This window comes from Dama dama, chromosome 18 (assembly GCF_033118175.1).
Source record: "Dama dama isolate Ldn47 chromosome 18, ASM3311817v1, whole genome shotgun sequence".
NCBI lineage: Eukaryota > Metazoa > Chordata > Mammalia > Artiodactyla > Cervidae > Dama > Dama dama.
In genome coordinates this window covers 23738960-23755086 of record NC_083698.1, presented here as the reverse complement: position 1 = coordinate 23755086, position 16127 = coordinate 23738960, and the positions used below count along the sequence as shown (strand labels likewise).

Sequence of the window (16127 nt, the reverse complement as noted above, 5' to 3'; positions counted from 1 at the left end):
GCAGGCTTCCCTGGGGGTGGCTCAGACGTAGAATCTGGGACCCAGGTTCGATCCCTGGGTCGAGAAGATCTCCTGGAGGAGGGCATGGCAACCCACTCCAGTATCCTTGCCTGGAGAATCCCATGCACAGAGGAGCCTGGCGGGCTATAGTCCATGGGGTTGCCAAGAGTGGGACACGACTGAGCCACTAACACTTTCACTTCCTTTTCCCCAGTCTGGACCTGGCCACACAGTAGGAGGTGGGAGACCAGCAAGCAAGAGCAGCTTCATCTTTACAGCCACGTGCTATTGCTCAGGTTACTGCCTGAGCGCTGCTTACTGCTCAATGAGCTCAATAAATGTGACCCACTTGAATCATGCTGAAGCCCCACCCCTGCCCCCTGTCCGTGGAAAAACTGTCTTCCAGGAAACTGGTCTCTAGTTCCAAAGTGGTTGGGGAACTGCTAATGTAGACAGAGCAAAAGAGCAGGCATCTTGAGCGGCCTGACCTTAACACCACCGTCAGCCTGGAAGCAATGCTGCCTTCAGAGGGCTGCACGCCCCACCAACAGCCTGACTGCAACCTCAGGAGAGGCCAAGCTGGAAGCCAACCTGCTGAGCTGCTCACGGATCCAAATCACAGACACTGAACCGATAAATGTCTGTTGTTTAAAGTTGCTAAATGAGGGGATAATCTGATGTGTAGCAATAGATAACTAATGCAATGAGTTTTACAATTAGGACAAGTTTTATTTTTAAGAAGTAAAAGAGACACTTGTCTTTCAGAGAAAGAAAGGGCTTTGGTTTGAGGCTTCCCTAGGTTTTTGCTGATAGGCATCCTTCCTCTCCCCCATGACTGGGCATGCCTGCTCAGTCACGTCGGTCGAGTCTGGCTCTTTTTGAACCCATGGACTGCAGCCCATCATGTCCCTCTGTCCGCGGGATTTTCCAGGCAGGAATACTGGAGTGGGTTGCCATTTCCTTCTCCAGGGGATCTTCCTGACCCAGCGAACCACCTCTGGCGTCGCCAGCATTGCAGTCAGCTTCCTGACTGCTGAGACACTTGGGAAGCCCCTCACCCACGATTACTTACCTGAAAATCACTATCTTAAGCTCTGTTTGGAAAAAATATTATGTGCTAGAAGACATTAAGTCATTTATACATTAGAAAACTGACTTCCCGGATGTTTGCTCAGTAGAAGTGCTACTGAACCTTCTTGAAAAAATCTTCTGATTGAACTATAGAAACATACATTTCATTATAATTTGACAGCAGAAAATAGGGGCAAAACGGCATAGGTGTGGAACTCAATAATGGGACTTTTAGTTCCATCTTGGTCACTAATTTGGTCACTAAGACCTAGGACAGTAGGTCTCAGGTGGATACTTTGGAAATAGTGGGGCAAAGTCAAATAGCTTCTTCACACATCTTACTCAAGATCCCTAAAATGACAGGGAACATGCTGATTTAAACTTAAATCTAAAATACATAAAATTTGACATATAAAATTGTTATTACAAATTGAATGTAATTTTCAATATTTTAATCTTTAAATATATCTGTCCAAACATCAGAGATGCAGATTTAATTTGCGGAGTGTGCCTGCCATGTATACTAATTGGCAATCAGTACTCGTCAAATTAGTTTGCCAAGTTTGTTTTCAATAAAAATTATCCATTTTTTCATGTCAAATAAATACATTGACTATGCACTCTATGACGTGAATACCATTTAACTTCATAATTCTTATTTTTAGATAAGCAGAAGGAGAGGCAGATGGAGGCTTGCCATGAATTAATAGACTGGAAGAAATAAGATGCAGGCTGAAAGGAAAAACCAGAATGAAAGAGGGGCATTTCCCAGGAGAACAATTTTAGGAAAGAATATATAAGTGCCCCCTGGGGTATGCTAGTCACTTCAAGGGGCTGTAAAGATCTTTATCCTATGACTTCTAATCATTCTTGGGTACAGTTATTCTTGTCTTTATTATTTCCTGCATAATGAAAATGACATCCTCGCACACAGATAATATTATTATTGTCAATTTATGGTATTGGTGCTAGTGTGTCTATACTTTCGGGTGGATTTCTATTACACTACAAAGGTCAGTGAAATATATTTGCCAAAGATACAAGGAGTAGAAGTGCTTTTTATCAACAAGAACCATTCAGCATTTTGGATGAGAAAGAAATCCTGACACTGAAATGTCATCTGTACAAGAGGTCAGGATAGTAAAGAAATAAAAGCGTTGAAAATATAAGCCCAGATTTTTAAAAAGCCATTTATTTTAAAAAACTGGTTTGTCAAATCACATACACGAGCAGATACACAACTACCAAAGTGGCCCTGTAACAGACACCAGTGGGGCGTTCACCACAGAGTACCTGAAAAATACAGCTAAAAAAAGAGGAGTCTGTGGAGTATTTCGCCTCAGATACTGGACTCCCTGCTGAATGGCTTTAAGTTAGCGAATAGTGAGAGAGAGGTAGAGTCCCAAGTATAATCGCTGATGCCTCAGGGCTCCATTTAAAAACAAAACAAAACAAAAAACCATTTCCCCCTCGGCAAAAGGGAAGCCTATCCTATTTTTTTTTTCCTTTGTGAAAAACGGAAGCCAAGTTTCTCTTCTCAAATGGCTCAGCATTCCCAATAAAAGTGTTGTGTGGTGACCTAGGTATTGTGCTTCTTGAGCCACCTAATTCTCTTCACCTTCAGATTCAGATTCTACGAGAGAAGAAAGAGAAAAGTCAGGTCGTTTCTTCTGAGACTGTTAAACAAGGTCAGGAAACAGTTTCTACTCTTATCTCCCTATCCCCTAAAAAAAGACATTTTTGCCTGGGTGTCCATTGACTAAGATAGAGTCATAGGGGCAGACAGCCAACTTTTCTCCTTTTCGATTTTTAAACGAAATTGACTTTCTAAAAAGGCAACATACTCAGAAATATTATTGGTGACAATAACTACTTGTATGTTTCTGGATCATCAACTTCTCATGCCTAGTTGGATTAAGTCTCATCATTATTGCTCTTCCAACTTGTATTCCCATTTTAAGCACCAGTCAACCAGTAAAGGCGCTATAAAAAATTGATAAAATCCCATAAATGTAATTATTTTTTTCCTTTCACATCTGATTATTTCTTCTTCTTTGTCCTCCACTAGGGATAATTTAAGAGATTTTGTTTTGTTTATCATGCAGATATTTTCATTGCCTTCATTTAGAAATGAAGGCTCAGAACTTCAGTTTTACAAAGCCAAAAAACACAAAAAAATCTGTGGAGGGAGGAGCTATTTTGAATTACAGTGAGAAAGGATCTGCTAAATGGCCGCCACATTGTTAAATACAATCATACCTTCTTCTGCGTTTTGTAACCATTCCACAAATTTCTTCATCTGGTCAAGGAAAACACTTTTGCCTTTGGCAACATGTGCTTCTTTGTACCACTTCAATATCGCTTCTTCACTCAGCACATCAGCTGCAATTTCAAATCAAACATCTCAAAGTTATTACATACATATCATGTTTTAAAGCAAGTTCATGTCTTAAGAGTTTAATAGAAAGCAATCACTTCAAATATTAAAACTCTGTTATAAAGAAACTCATATCGAAACTTACTGGAAGACAAGAACCAAGCTTGTTCCCACATAGCACAGTGGCCCGTGTATGTTAGTAGTTAGGGTGGTGATTTTGTTTAGTTGCTCAGTTGTGTCCAAGTCTTTTGTGACCCCATAGACTGTAGCCCTCCAGGTTCTTCTGTTCCTGGGATTTCCCAGGCAACAATTCTGCAGTGGGTTGCCATTCCCTTCTCCAGGGGACCTTCCTGACCCAGGGATGGAACCCCTGTCTCCTGCATTGGCAGGGGGGATCTTTACTTCTGAGCCACTGGGGAAGCCCAATAGATAGGATCATCAGTACTTTAGTGATGACGGTGGGACTGGGACTTGGAAATCTTACAGTGCTACTTTGCTGGGAGGAAACTGGGTTATTTTGTAATTCTGCCAATGAATCAGCAATTCCAGCATTTCAGAATACCCTTTGTCCTGCCAGTTTCAAACACATCTTGATTAAGCAGTGACCTCAAATGACTGGTCTTTTAAGGCAATTTACTTTAGGAGAAAAAAAGGGCAAATGAAAAAAAAAATATATTGTAGATAGAATGTAATAATGATAATGTTAATGATTAAATATAAAGACGAGCTTTCTGGGTATACCATGGGACCAATATACATAGGATCCAAAGTTCTACATCACTCCATCGCTGTCCTAAATTTATTTTCCCACAATATCTAAATCACACGAGCAATGGTTTCCTTGTACACTATTCAGAGAGAAAGACGTGTTAGACTTCCTACAGGTTTTTAAGAAAAAGTGTTATCTATTAACTATCTACTACCTAAAAATCTAAATTCCACAAATATACCTTGATACCCTCAAGTTATCATTAATTTAGAATGTTAAGAATAGAAAGGGGAATGTGGAAACAATAGCCTACATACTTTGCCAATGTTCTAATGGGTTGTCTTTTGGGATTTTGGAATGTGAAATGAAATGGAAAACATATAAAAAGGATTTATTATTATCCCCAATGCCTGCCCAATCCATTACAAATGCTGATAAATCATTCTAATGATGTTTTTGTAGTTAAAATATACCTTTAACTTATAAAAACAAGAGAAATGATTTGATATTGTTTTCATTCATAACATCACTGATCTTTTCATAACAAAAGCCTTGTTTTTTAAAATTAATAACTGGCTCTCAGATTCAATTGAAGAGATTAAATTGACTAAAAATGCACATGATTGGTTTTAGAAAATATAAAAGTCTGTTTTATTTTTTATTTTGATCATTAAATACACTACGTTTTGCAAAGGAAGACAGAAATCTGGGTTTATTCACTTATAAGGACTAGACCTAGAAATTATAATCAGGAGTCCTAAGGAATTACTCTTAGCTTCTAGTCTTTTAGTTTCTCCTGTTTCCAGCTCTGCACTATCCACTCCCAATGATGAAACAACTTTCCTACCTCTGGCCATCAAAGCCCAGTTTTCATAGCCAAAAGAAGATGGTTCACAGCTCGAGGAAGTGACTTGTTACTGGGTAAGAACGCTTTGCAGAAAATTTCCAGGAACACTAATTATCTCAAACATGAATTTTAAAAGTCCCTTTTATAGAATTTGTTTTTATGACATCCTTAAGATGCCTGTGATTTATACTAGTAATTTCCAAACTGTTTTCATCGTGTTCTCCTATCAGTATGACAATTTGGAGCACATACATTCCCAATATATGTATATTTTTTGGTTTATAAACTATATGCACATACTAACAACTACTATTGTTAATGGTATAAAATAAAATATAGAACTAAACATGTAAAGGGAAATTCTATTTTTTCTTCTCACCATAATGAATGTTATGATACAATGTATAGGTTGCTAAGGTGACAAAGTCTAGCTTAGTGACACTCTGTCTCCTGTCTTCCTTATGAAGGGTGAGAGCTCACTCCTGCCCCACAGAGGCCAAAAGAGACCATGCAAGTCCTAGAATCCTTGTCGGTGACTGTGCTTGTGAAAAGCACTGTACATGACCGGTAAAACTTACCAGATATATCATCCACTGAAAAATCAGACCAACTTTGTGCAGAGCTGAGCTCTTTGAAGAATTTAATAATAAACACCTGTAGCAAGACCAAATTTCTAGGGAAATAAATAATAAAGAAGGGACAGAAACAATGACACAGGGAGACTTTGAGGCAAAGTGTGAATATCAAAAAGAAAGTTAACTGTTGTGTAGGAAAAAATCTAATCACAAATGGAAGGAGTTCCTTGACAAATGTAGGAGAGAGAGAACTTGTGTTTTCCACTAAGGAAAAGTAGAGAGAGGAGTTCATTATAACCGGGAGATGGAGATGACAAAGTGTTGAGATCTCCCCCAAATACCTACTAGGAACACAGAGGATCAGTACAAGTGCAGTAAGAAAGGAGACATTCCACAATTGCACTAAGGCCCCTCATATTACAGTGCGTTTCTCTCCCTTCTACGTGGTCAACTTCTTCATCACCTCTGGGGAAAAAACTCTGGTCCCTTGAGAGCCTTCCCTTTTCCTTCACCAACTTAGCTTCAGCTCTGAGTTAGGGGCCCCTCTGCTGACATCCGTCCACTTCTCATCATCATTTATTGGTACCAGCCTTATTTTAGCCACTGATATGGTGATTACAGGAGAGGGAAATGGCAACCCAGTGCAGTATTCTTGCCTGGAAAACACCATAGGCGGTGGAGCCTGCCAGGCTACAGTCCATGGCGTCGCAAAGAATCAGACACGACCAAGTGGCTGAACACACACACACACTGTGATTATAATTTTGGGTTTTCTTCTATTCTCTGAAATCCAGGCAGACAGGGACTATTTTGTTCATCTCATTTCCAGCATTTAACATAAGACTTGGCAGCTAGTTTGCATTCAGTACATGCATAATAATGCATGCAAAATCTAAACAGGTCTCAATGCATAGAATTTTAATTCAAAATTTGGGTTTTCATGAGGGTCAAAGAGACAATATCCTAAGAGTGTTATGACAACTGCATTGGGTGATGTCAGTTATTCAAATATCCTAAGTTGAAGACTATGTCACTTGAAACTTATTAAATTCAGTACTTTTTATGAGCAGTGTCATATAGGGACACGAGTCAAACATAATTTACCATAAGAAAGCTGGGACTATATGTGAGAAGGTCAATAATCTTTTAGAATAAGAAACTTCTTTTAGAAAAATGTGTGTGAGGAACAGAATTTAACCTAAGAAATATCTGCAAACAATAAAAGCCATAATAGAGATACTAACGGTACTTGAGGAGATAGTTTTATATTTTTCAGACCTACATGCTGAGAATACAGTACTTAGCTTTAGGAAGAAAAGAAGAAAGAAATTTATTTTAGAAAGTGACTGTAGCCTGCCAGGCTCCTCTATCCATGGAATTCTCCAGGCAAGAAAACTGGAGTGCGTTGCCATTCCTTTCTCCACAGGATCTACCGGACCCAGGGATCGAACCCAGGTTTACTGCATTGCCGGCGGATTCTTTACCGCTGAGCCACCAGGGAAGGCCATTAATTTATATTTTAGTTTTCTTCTGTGTTATGCCATTTAAGATAGCAGTAATTTCTAATAAACATTTCACCATGTTCAAAATGTATCATTGTATAAGTGCTCCTTCCCTCCTCCCCATAAAACTACACAAAGCTAGACCAAAGAATAGTCTAGGATCATTTTTTAAAAATATACTATAGGTATGGAGATTGAGATCAGTTAAAACCCTAGAGCATTCATTTTTTAATAAACTGGCAGTACCAGTTGTCATGGCAACCTAATCCTATAAACACAAAGAACAGACAGTAAATGTGAAAATCTAAAAATAGTCATTTCCTGGCCAAACAGGAGACTGGGTGAGCCAAATTACTAAAACACAAAGTTTAAAACTAATTTAGAGCCAGCTTGATGGTATCTGAAAAGGTTTGAACATGCTTCTGGTGATCCTTGTTGTTAGAACTAATCCTTACAATTGAGACACATACCTTCTTTTTAGTAATTACAGTCTTTTTCACCATCCTCCCCAACACCTCCCAAAATTAGAAGTTCATCACCAGTCTTCTAGCCATTCCATCAATGAGAAGTGCACAGGGGCCTAATCAGACTGGGACCTGGGGCCACAGGCGTCTATGGGGTTTGTATTAATACCTTTTCTCTCCACATAATACGGCTGCCTCACTAGAATTCAGGGATGAGCAGAAACCCATGACCCCCTCTGCATCACCCCTTATTCTGGCCCAGAAAGAGCTTCACGGGAACACAGTGGCAGAACAACACAGATACATACCTTTGTAAAAGAGAACCACAATCTTCTGAAAGGCTTTCATGAAATGGATGTTGTCGTAACAGTATTCCTGAACCTTCTGCAGAAGGATCAGCTCTGACTGGCCTTGGGAGCTGAACACAGCCAGGAGTGGAGCGTATTGCTGGAACAGGAGAGGGGAGGAAGACCGTTCACTTTTGTGGGAGGTGTAGGGCTGACGCCACTTGAAGCACCGCGGTCACCTGGAGATGTGCTTAGGGAACTTCCACTTTGAGGATTATCTTATTATAATATTGTGTCCAACCAAAATGAATTTTTTACTCCCGCACCATATCAGATTTCTCTCACTGTACCTGCTAAAAGGGACCAAATAGGAACTCCTGACTCCATCAGAGACAATTGCTATGTTACTGTGTTCGTCTAATGGATATTGTGAAAATGAGACAGAGATCCTAGGTTCTGAAGGCTCCCAGGACTGCTGTGATTCCTCCACTCCTGGAGGATGGCTCTGCCACTGGAAGATCCCCTCACAAAACATCTTTATGGTTTTGTTCAGATTGCTCCTCTTGTCTTAAGTGACCTTGGCTTCTAGTTCTTGATGTGTGTGTCAGTCTCTCAGTCCTGCCTGACTCGTGACCCCATTGATCGTGGCCCGCCGGGCTTCCCGGTCCACAGAATTCTCCAGGCAAGAATACTGAAGTGGGTTGCCATTCCCTTCTCCAGAGGATCTTCCCAAACCAGGGATCAAATCCAGGTCTCCCGCATTGCAGGCAGATTCTTTACCCTCTGAGCCATCAGGGAAGCCCCTAGTTGTTGATGTTTGGCTATTATTTTCTCTAAGAGTTACTGAGCTCAACACAAAACTCCTCCTTTGATCCTTCCCTGCATAGGCTACCCACTGCTCTGTTCTAAATATTGAAGAGCTATCTGATTTACATCCTGCCGAGTGTATACCATGTAGGTGTTCGCTTCCCAATTCAAGTGTAAACTCTGAAGGCAGGTTCTAAGTCTTCTACATTTCTTAATAGTTTTACAGGGAGAGGATGATAAAGGTAAACACATATGTATCCCTGTACAAAAATATACAATTTATACAATCAGTTGATTTCTTCCACCACTCACTTTTCAAATTCTAATGTCAATTTGTAGCTTACTTAAAAAACTCCTTAAGAATTTTTGTGAGGTAGAAGGAAAACTAACAGACTATATTTCTCTTTAACTAATACTGAATATATGACTATTCTGTGGATTTTCTGATGTTGTTTTTAGTAAGAACTTACCCTCAGGTATTTCACAAGCCCTTACATCTCAAACATTTTAGGCGGTGGCATATTTGACAGGAAAAACATCAGGAAATATATGTTTGGACTGAACCTGGGAGCATTATGCTTAGAACCCGCCTGTCACACTGTTGAAGCTGCAGCTGGCGGGCGGCCAAGACAGCCTTGCTGGGACCCTGTACCTTCAGGTGTTTGAGGGCCTGCTCCGCCACGAGCTCTTCCTTCTTGTTCCATTCCACAGCGTTCATTATACAGGTCCACAGAAGTCCAATCACTGCCGTTTCTGGAAGATCATTCCTTTTCATTTCTTCTTTAACATAGAGAACCACCTACATTTCACGAAGAAAGGAGTCAAAAGAGGAACAGGCAGGTGGGGAGATCCCCCTCTCTCCTGCTTAGTCAGTAAAAGGTTGGAGGCAGACAAATACTCTGCTCAGTTCCTCCCTTCCTGGCATATGCTCTCGAGTTCCAAGACAGAGGAGAACACAATGGTTTGTTCTCAGAGAGGATTTATTTTTAGTCTCCTAATTAATAGGCTTAGCTCTGGCCAGGAGCTGCTGGGTAATAGAAAATAACAGCGAATCTTGGTTTCTCAGGGTTAGTCTTTTACAGGCAGGACCCCTGTTGACTCCAGCAGGACAAGGATTATTTAAGCCAGTCTGACTTTCTGGGCTTTGAAGAAAGCAACAGAGCTGTGAATGTCTACTCCAATCCTCAACTTAAAACCTCTTGATGAAAAAATGCCTTGGGTGGGTACAAGGCATTCTCTACAATTTATTCTTTAATTATCACTTTTGAATATCCTCATGTAAATAAATTGTAAAATTTTATATTAAACTTGTCTGAAAAAATCTTCCTCCTTTTGAAATAAAATCCCAAGTAGAGCTGAGGACTTCAGTGCATGCATGAATGCTAAGTCGCTCAGTCGTGTCCGACTCTTTGCGAACCCATGGACTGTAGCCCACCAGGCTTCTCTGTCCATAGGGATTCTACAGGCAAGAATACTGCAGTGAGTTGCCATTTCCTTCTCCACGGGATCTTCCCGACCCAGAGACTGAATTTGCATCTCTTAAGTCTCCTGCATTGGCAGACGGAGTCTTTACCACTAGCGCCACCTGGAGGGCTTAATAAGTAATTAAAAACCATAATGAATCTTCTGTACCACTCTGTGAGCAGTACAACTAGTTTTCTCGCTTCCTTTTTAAAATGAAAGTACACTGCTTTCTTTCCTGCCAGCCTGGATTGCAGTGGGTAAAGCGGCCTTCAAGAAAAGAAGGAACTGAGGAGTCCCAGTCCTCCAGCTGACAGGGAGAAGCTGCAAAGAAATGTGACATCTCTATACCAGAAAGGATCACAGTGTTAGTTATAGTTTCCTTTTTTCTTTTTTTCACCGTGGAAAATCATGTTCAAGATTTTTGCTTGGATAACGGTTACTGAATATATTGCTGACCTTAATGTTATGAGACTTGGGACCAACACCTCCACCTGCTGGTCAGAATCCATCTTGAAATCTCAAATTTTAAACCATACACAGTACCCTTGCAAGGCTCTAGGCAAGCAGGGTGGTGAGGGCTTGGGACTTGAGAGTAAGTGGAAAAAGGAAAGGACTCTTAATGCAGCTTTTGAATTATTACATAGAAGTTTTTTTAAAGTTCAAATGGGAAGTTTTCTTCAGGCATGACTTAAAAAAAAAAGATACAGTAATAGCCACAAGAACTATAGCTATACAAAAATATAGCATTTACATTATGCAGATACCCAGTTATTGTGAGTGGGAGCCAGCAAGTCACTGGTCCAACTGGTCTTTATCCATGATGTGAATGCAAAACCGCCCCCTTTTCGTCTTAAAATCGAAATCTATATACATTAAGCTAATACTTAACCATATTATATAATCTGCAATAAAATGGGAAAAATCACCTTAAACTGAGGTATAATGCTAGTGGATAGCAGTGGACAGTGAATCTATTAAGCAGATGAAATATTCTGACAAGCACAGCAACCTGGTAAATAAGTCCTTTGTGTGGAAATAATCATTATTTTCTGGAACATCCTGGAGGATGTTTTTGATATTGAGCTCATTTAAATGGTATGAAAAGGACCTCAAGTTCATAGCAAGGAATGAGGGGCAGTCTCCTTCACGGGAGGTAAAGTTTGTACTGCACAGTCTAGGATATGCCCCTCGCCCGTGGTTTTGCAGGGAAGTGAGCCCATGGTCCTCACCTCCTTGATCGGGCATTCCTGAGAAAGACGCTCCTGGAGTTCCTTCTGCAGCTCCTTCCTGGTGCCCAGGGACTGCTGGACTCGGAGGAAGTCGGAGAGCTCCTTCAGACCTGCGTCAGTGAAGTATTTAGCAAAATGATCCACACTCTGTCTGTTAACTGGAAAGAGTTCCTGAGAGATAAAAGACGAGAGACTGTCATACAATAAGCCATTCACATTCAGCAAGCATAAAGAACAACGTTTTCATAGTAAAGTAGCACTTAGACTATCTCATGAAGAAAAGAGTAAGGATTGATTTTTCAAAAGAATACATCTCAAGGCATATTTCTTGAGCACTTGCTAAGACACCTTTCAAAATTACGCAATTTGACAAAGAATAAAAAATGTTAATCAACTTACATAAACTAGTTTCCCTCATTTGGAACTACTATTTACTTCTTTTACTTTAATCGAAGTGTAGCAAAAACAGAGGCAAGTTTGCTAAACTAAGTACAAACAAGGTGATACCAGTAAGAAAAACTGAAATTATCAATCATACTGTTTCCTTAACTATGAGTGAATAGACAAAAACCAGTTTTAGTAATGCTGAAATGATTTGAGATACTATTAAAAAAAAAACCAATATTGACTACTATCATCTCATAGAACTCGATTCACATTCTGAGAAAATGCTGCTATTAGTCTAAAATAGCTCAGAGCTACAGGGAATTTTTGCTGTATCTCTTAATGATGGAGGCTCTAAATTAAGTTCATGGTGAGATCTAATCTAAACCTGCCCCACCGCTCTTCAATCCATTACATAATTCTGTTGGAAATTTTTAAAAACCGCAGCACACCATGGGTGCTCTTACATTTTTACTCATTTCCATTTCACCTTATACAGTTTGGCAGGGGCTTAGGAACACTTAGTCATGTTCTAATCCTGCGTGACTCCCAACACTCAACCAAGAAAGCAAGGCAGTTTGCAAAGCTCTCACATTTTTCAGACCGTTGACGAGTCTACAAAATAGATTCAAACTTCTATGATGGCTAGATTTGCATATATATATATTGGCCAATGGCTGTATGGGCTTCAATAAAAATCTTTGAAGAAAGCTCTGTAATGAGTTTGCCACCAAGTATAGGGATGTAGCCAGATGGCTTCTGTCATGATTCAAATTTCAATACCCTCTGTACCATCATCCCATAACCTGCCTTGAGTTGAGTCATGAGTTTGAAAATGTCAGAACAGAGTTGGTGGGAACAGCATTAAAACATACATTCATGTTAAAGCAAACATCTCAAAACTGACTGAAGTTCTGTCATTGATATTTGTCAAGAGGTCTTCTAAATTTGTTGGGGGCAGGGAACTAACTTAATTTTTAGTTTCTTCTATGAACCTAGATATGAGGTATTTTGCTACTAATTGTATACAATAGAAGTTTTACAGAAAAATAAACTGAACCTCAAGAAGGTTAGACAGCTAATTAGGCAGCTAGAAATTTGAGGACATGGATGCATGACTCCAAAGTCAATAATTACTTGTGCCAGCATTCTGTATTCAATTTAGGAAGAATGTGACTGCAAAGTCTGACCGCAAGTTATGTTCAGAGTAATACATCATCAAAAGTGATTTTTAAAAATTTACTTTTATGAACTATAACCATAGTCCTTATGAATGACGCATAATATCTTGAAAATTATTATTCTGAGCTGATCTCCACATTTCTGCTCCTACTAAATTCTCTCTTTTGCTGTTCCCAACATGCCATGCCTCAAAGGCTTTGCCTGAAATGCTCTTCCTGGATATATCTAGATAGTTAGCTTCCTCACACACGTCACCTTATGAGAGGCCTTCCCACACCACACAGACACACCTCACTGTTTCCCTACTTGGTTTTCCTCTCAGAGCACTTTTCACTTTTTACTATGCTACACATTTAAATTAATTATTCAGTTTATTGTTCCCCTGCAGTAAACTATAAGCCCCATAAAGACAAAGGTTGCTTGTTTGACTTTCTTCAATAGCTTCAGCTCAATATCTTGATCACTGTTCCCTTTTCCACTGATGGGAGAATGATGTCTCCCATCTCCACTCTTCTGGGAGTTGCTATATATTTTTCTTGCTTCTGTATTACAGAAGTAGGTAATTGCTAAACTTTGAGAATATGCTATTTCCCCCCCAAATGTGCTAACGCAGAGGGAATTTTGCTAAGCAGGCTAGTGAAACAAAAATTTCCTCCTAGATGGCAGAACCGACACTCTAGCTCCTCACTCATTTGTAAGTCAGCAAACAGCATGTAGGCATGGTCTAAGACATAGCCACCCTGTCCTCACGGAGTTTCTGGCAGAAACTGCTGCCTAAGCTTTTCACGCTCAAAATATAAGTAGACAAAGAACCCTAGTAGGAATTATTAAATGATATGCATTTCTCAAAAAGGAAATACATTAAACACTTTTAAAATGAAGCAACCTAATCAAGTTAACCAAGCTGTGCTTACTGGTGTCTTTAAGGAACCATACTTTAAGTTAGAAAAGCAGAGTTTTTTCAAAAGTTTAATATGGGAAAGAAAGGGTCACTTTTACCCCCCACCCCACACTCAAATACAGTGCCTTGTAAAACACCTGATAATAAGCATAAAGTTGTAAGGATGAATGAATAAAACAAATTGGTATTAAAAAAATAAAATGGATAACCAACAAGGACCTATTTGTATAGCACATGGAACTCTGCTCAATGCTATGTGGCCGCTGGAATGGGAGGGGAGTTTGGGGGAGAACAGAAACATGTTTTAGTATGGCTGAGTTCCTCTGCTGTTCACCCTAAACTATCATAACATTGTTAATTAGCTATATCTCAATACAAAATAAAAGTTAAAAAGAGAAAGAACTGAGTCTTCTGTGTTAAGTAGTAATCAATTGTATCTTTTTTCCTAATAATAATTCGCCCAGCTCTCCTTTAAACAAGTGCTCAGTGAAGTCCCTCCTTGCTGTATCTGTCTTCACAGGTGGAGAAGTAGCCCATGAGTGGATTAAATCTTCCTACCCTGCTGGCAGGCTTCTCACTGACTTCTTTTGGCCAAAGAAGGCGAGCTTCTACACCACCAGAAGGGCTTACTTCGGTGTCCTGTATTCCTGTGCTCTGACATGGGGACAGGATGGCTCTGGTCGGAGCTGTTCCTTCATCGTGGGTCCCAGAAAGAAAGGGCATGTAGATCTCAGTCAGCCTTGCTGAGCTAAGATACGGCTACAGACTCAGGGATGAGAATGCACTCTTTCATACGAACTTCCACCAACAGCAGCAACCTATTCATTTGTCTTCAGTGACTTCCATACACCCTACATTGCGAGACAGTAGGCTCCACAAAGGCAGGAAACTTTTCTATCCTGTCTCTACTGACTCTACAACTTCCAGGCTGGAACCCGGCCAAAGCAGGTGCTTAATAAATACACGCTAAAATGAAAAGTATTATCAGTGGCAAAAATCAGCAAGAATCGAGAGCTGAATTTTTCTTCTTTATCAAGTTCTAAAGACTTCCAACACACCAAGAGAGCTATTTTAAGGTAAATTTCAAAAGACAGAGGAATTTTAAGTCATTGAAAATGCAAAAGTTTACATTTAGACTTATCCCATGGATCAATACCCTTGCACAGTAGGACACGCTGGAAGAGAAAGCAGATAAGAAACTAGGTAAAGAGAACATGGCAAGCATGTCTTTCAACTTTAGACTTTGTCCTAAAATTGTAAAGGCAATTTCACTTGGAGCAATCTCTGTCACAGCTGTGGCTTCTAGCAGAAAGAAATTATAGGGGGCAGATAGAAATTATGAGAGCAAATATTTTTCTTGATTTTCTTTGAAAAATACAAAGATACAGAAGTAACTACAGTTAACTTGTTCACTTTCATAGGTATCTAAGCATTTCTAAGGAATCTTGGTATAAACAAGCAATCTTGTTTAAACTTTTATTTTGTTAACAAACTAACCTGTATTTGAGATCAGTGTCATTCAACTATGACCCAAGATACCCATAAATGTCTAATTAGGTGAGATCAATGTGACCTCAAATTTCATATTAAAACTTTAAATTTCTACAGTTATTAGCTGCAACAGAGGTAATTCTGATAAATGTTATCACTATGTCAACAAACTTCCAAATTTGAAAGTCTCCATATTCCCTGTGACTCTTTAATTTTATCATTCCATTTATGTATGCAACAAAGATTAAATTGGAATTAGTTTCTATCACTTCATTTGTGTATTATGTTGCACAAACTGACAGAGCCATGGCAGAAGCATGAAACATCTAACCCTTTGCCCAAATAACACTTACAAGCAGCCTTTTGTCTAAGTTGGCTTTTCTCAAAGAGGAGGTAACAGAGTTGGCATCCTTTTCTGCCATCCATGCTTTAAAAAGTTTGACAGCAAATGAGGCCGCAATGCCTGTTAAAAATAAAAGAGACAGTGTAAACCTTTTATAAGAAAAACTGGTTGTGGTAAGGCATAAGGCAACATTTCCCATTAGGTGCCCTGAAATGACTAAATAACTTAGAGACATGATTTGGTACAAAGGAAGAATGGAAAGCTCTCTAGGCTATTCATTACTCAAAAGAGAATATTTTCATGAGAAGGAAAAAAAAAAGTTATAGTACTTTTCAAACTTGGACTCCTGAATTCCAACCTGTTTTAACTGTAAGTTTATTTTTACCTTGGTTAAAACCATATTCAAAGCCAAGGATGTTATATAGTGTTTTGCCTCTATTTCACTCTGCGGTTTACCAATATTCCATGTTTATAACAGTTATCCTGAGGTACAA

At 39.4% G+C, this 16127-nt stretch overlaps 1 protein-coding gene across 2 annotated transcripts in view; it reads right to left on the bottom strand.

Annotated features, from left to right (window-relative positions):
• Window positions 1-2247: 2247 nt before the first annotated feature.
• BZW2 (basic leucine zipper and W2 domains 2) overlaps window positions 2248-16127 on the bottom strand; it is a 55834-nt gene continuing 41954 nt past the window's right edge. For both annotated transcript variants that reach the window (XM_061165015.1, XM_061165016.1), the window contains exons 7-12: window positions 15644-15753; window positions 11333-11503; window positions 9292-9438; window positions 7854-7992; window positions 3331-3453; window positions 2248-2704 (exon numbers count right to left, since the gene is read on the bottom strand). In XM_061165015.1, coding sequence (XP_061020998.1) covers window positions 2676-2704; window positions 3331-3453; window positions 7854-7992; window positions 9292-9438; window positions 11333-11503; window positions 15644-15753 — 719 coding nt within the window. In that variant the 3' untranslated portion in view covers window positions 2248-2675. The remainder of the gene's footprint in view (window positions 2705-3330; window positions 3454-7853; window positions 7993-9291; window positions 9439-11332; window positions 11504-15643; window positions 15754-16127) is intronic.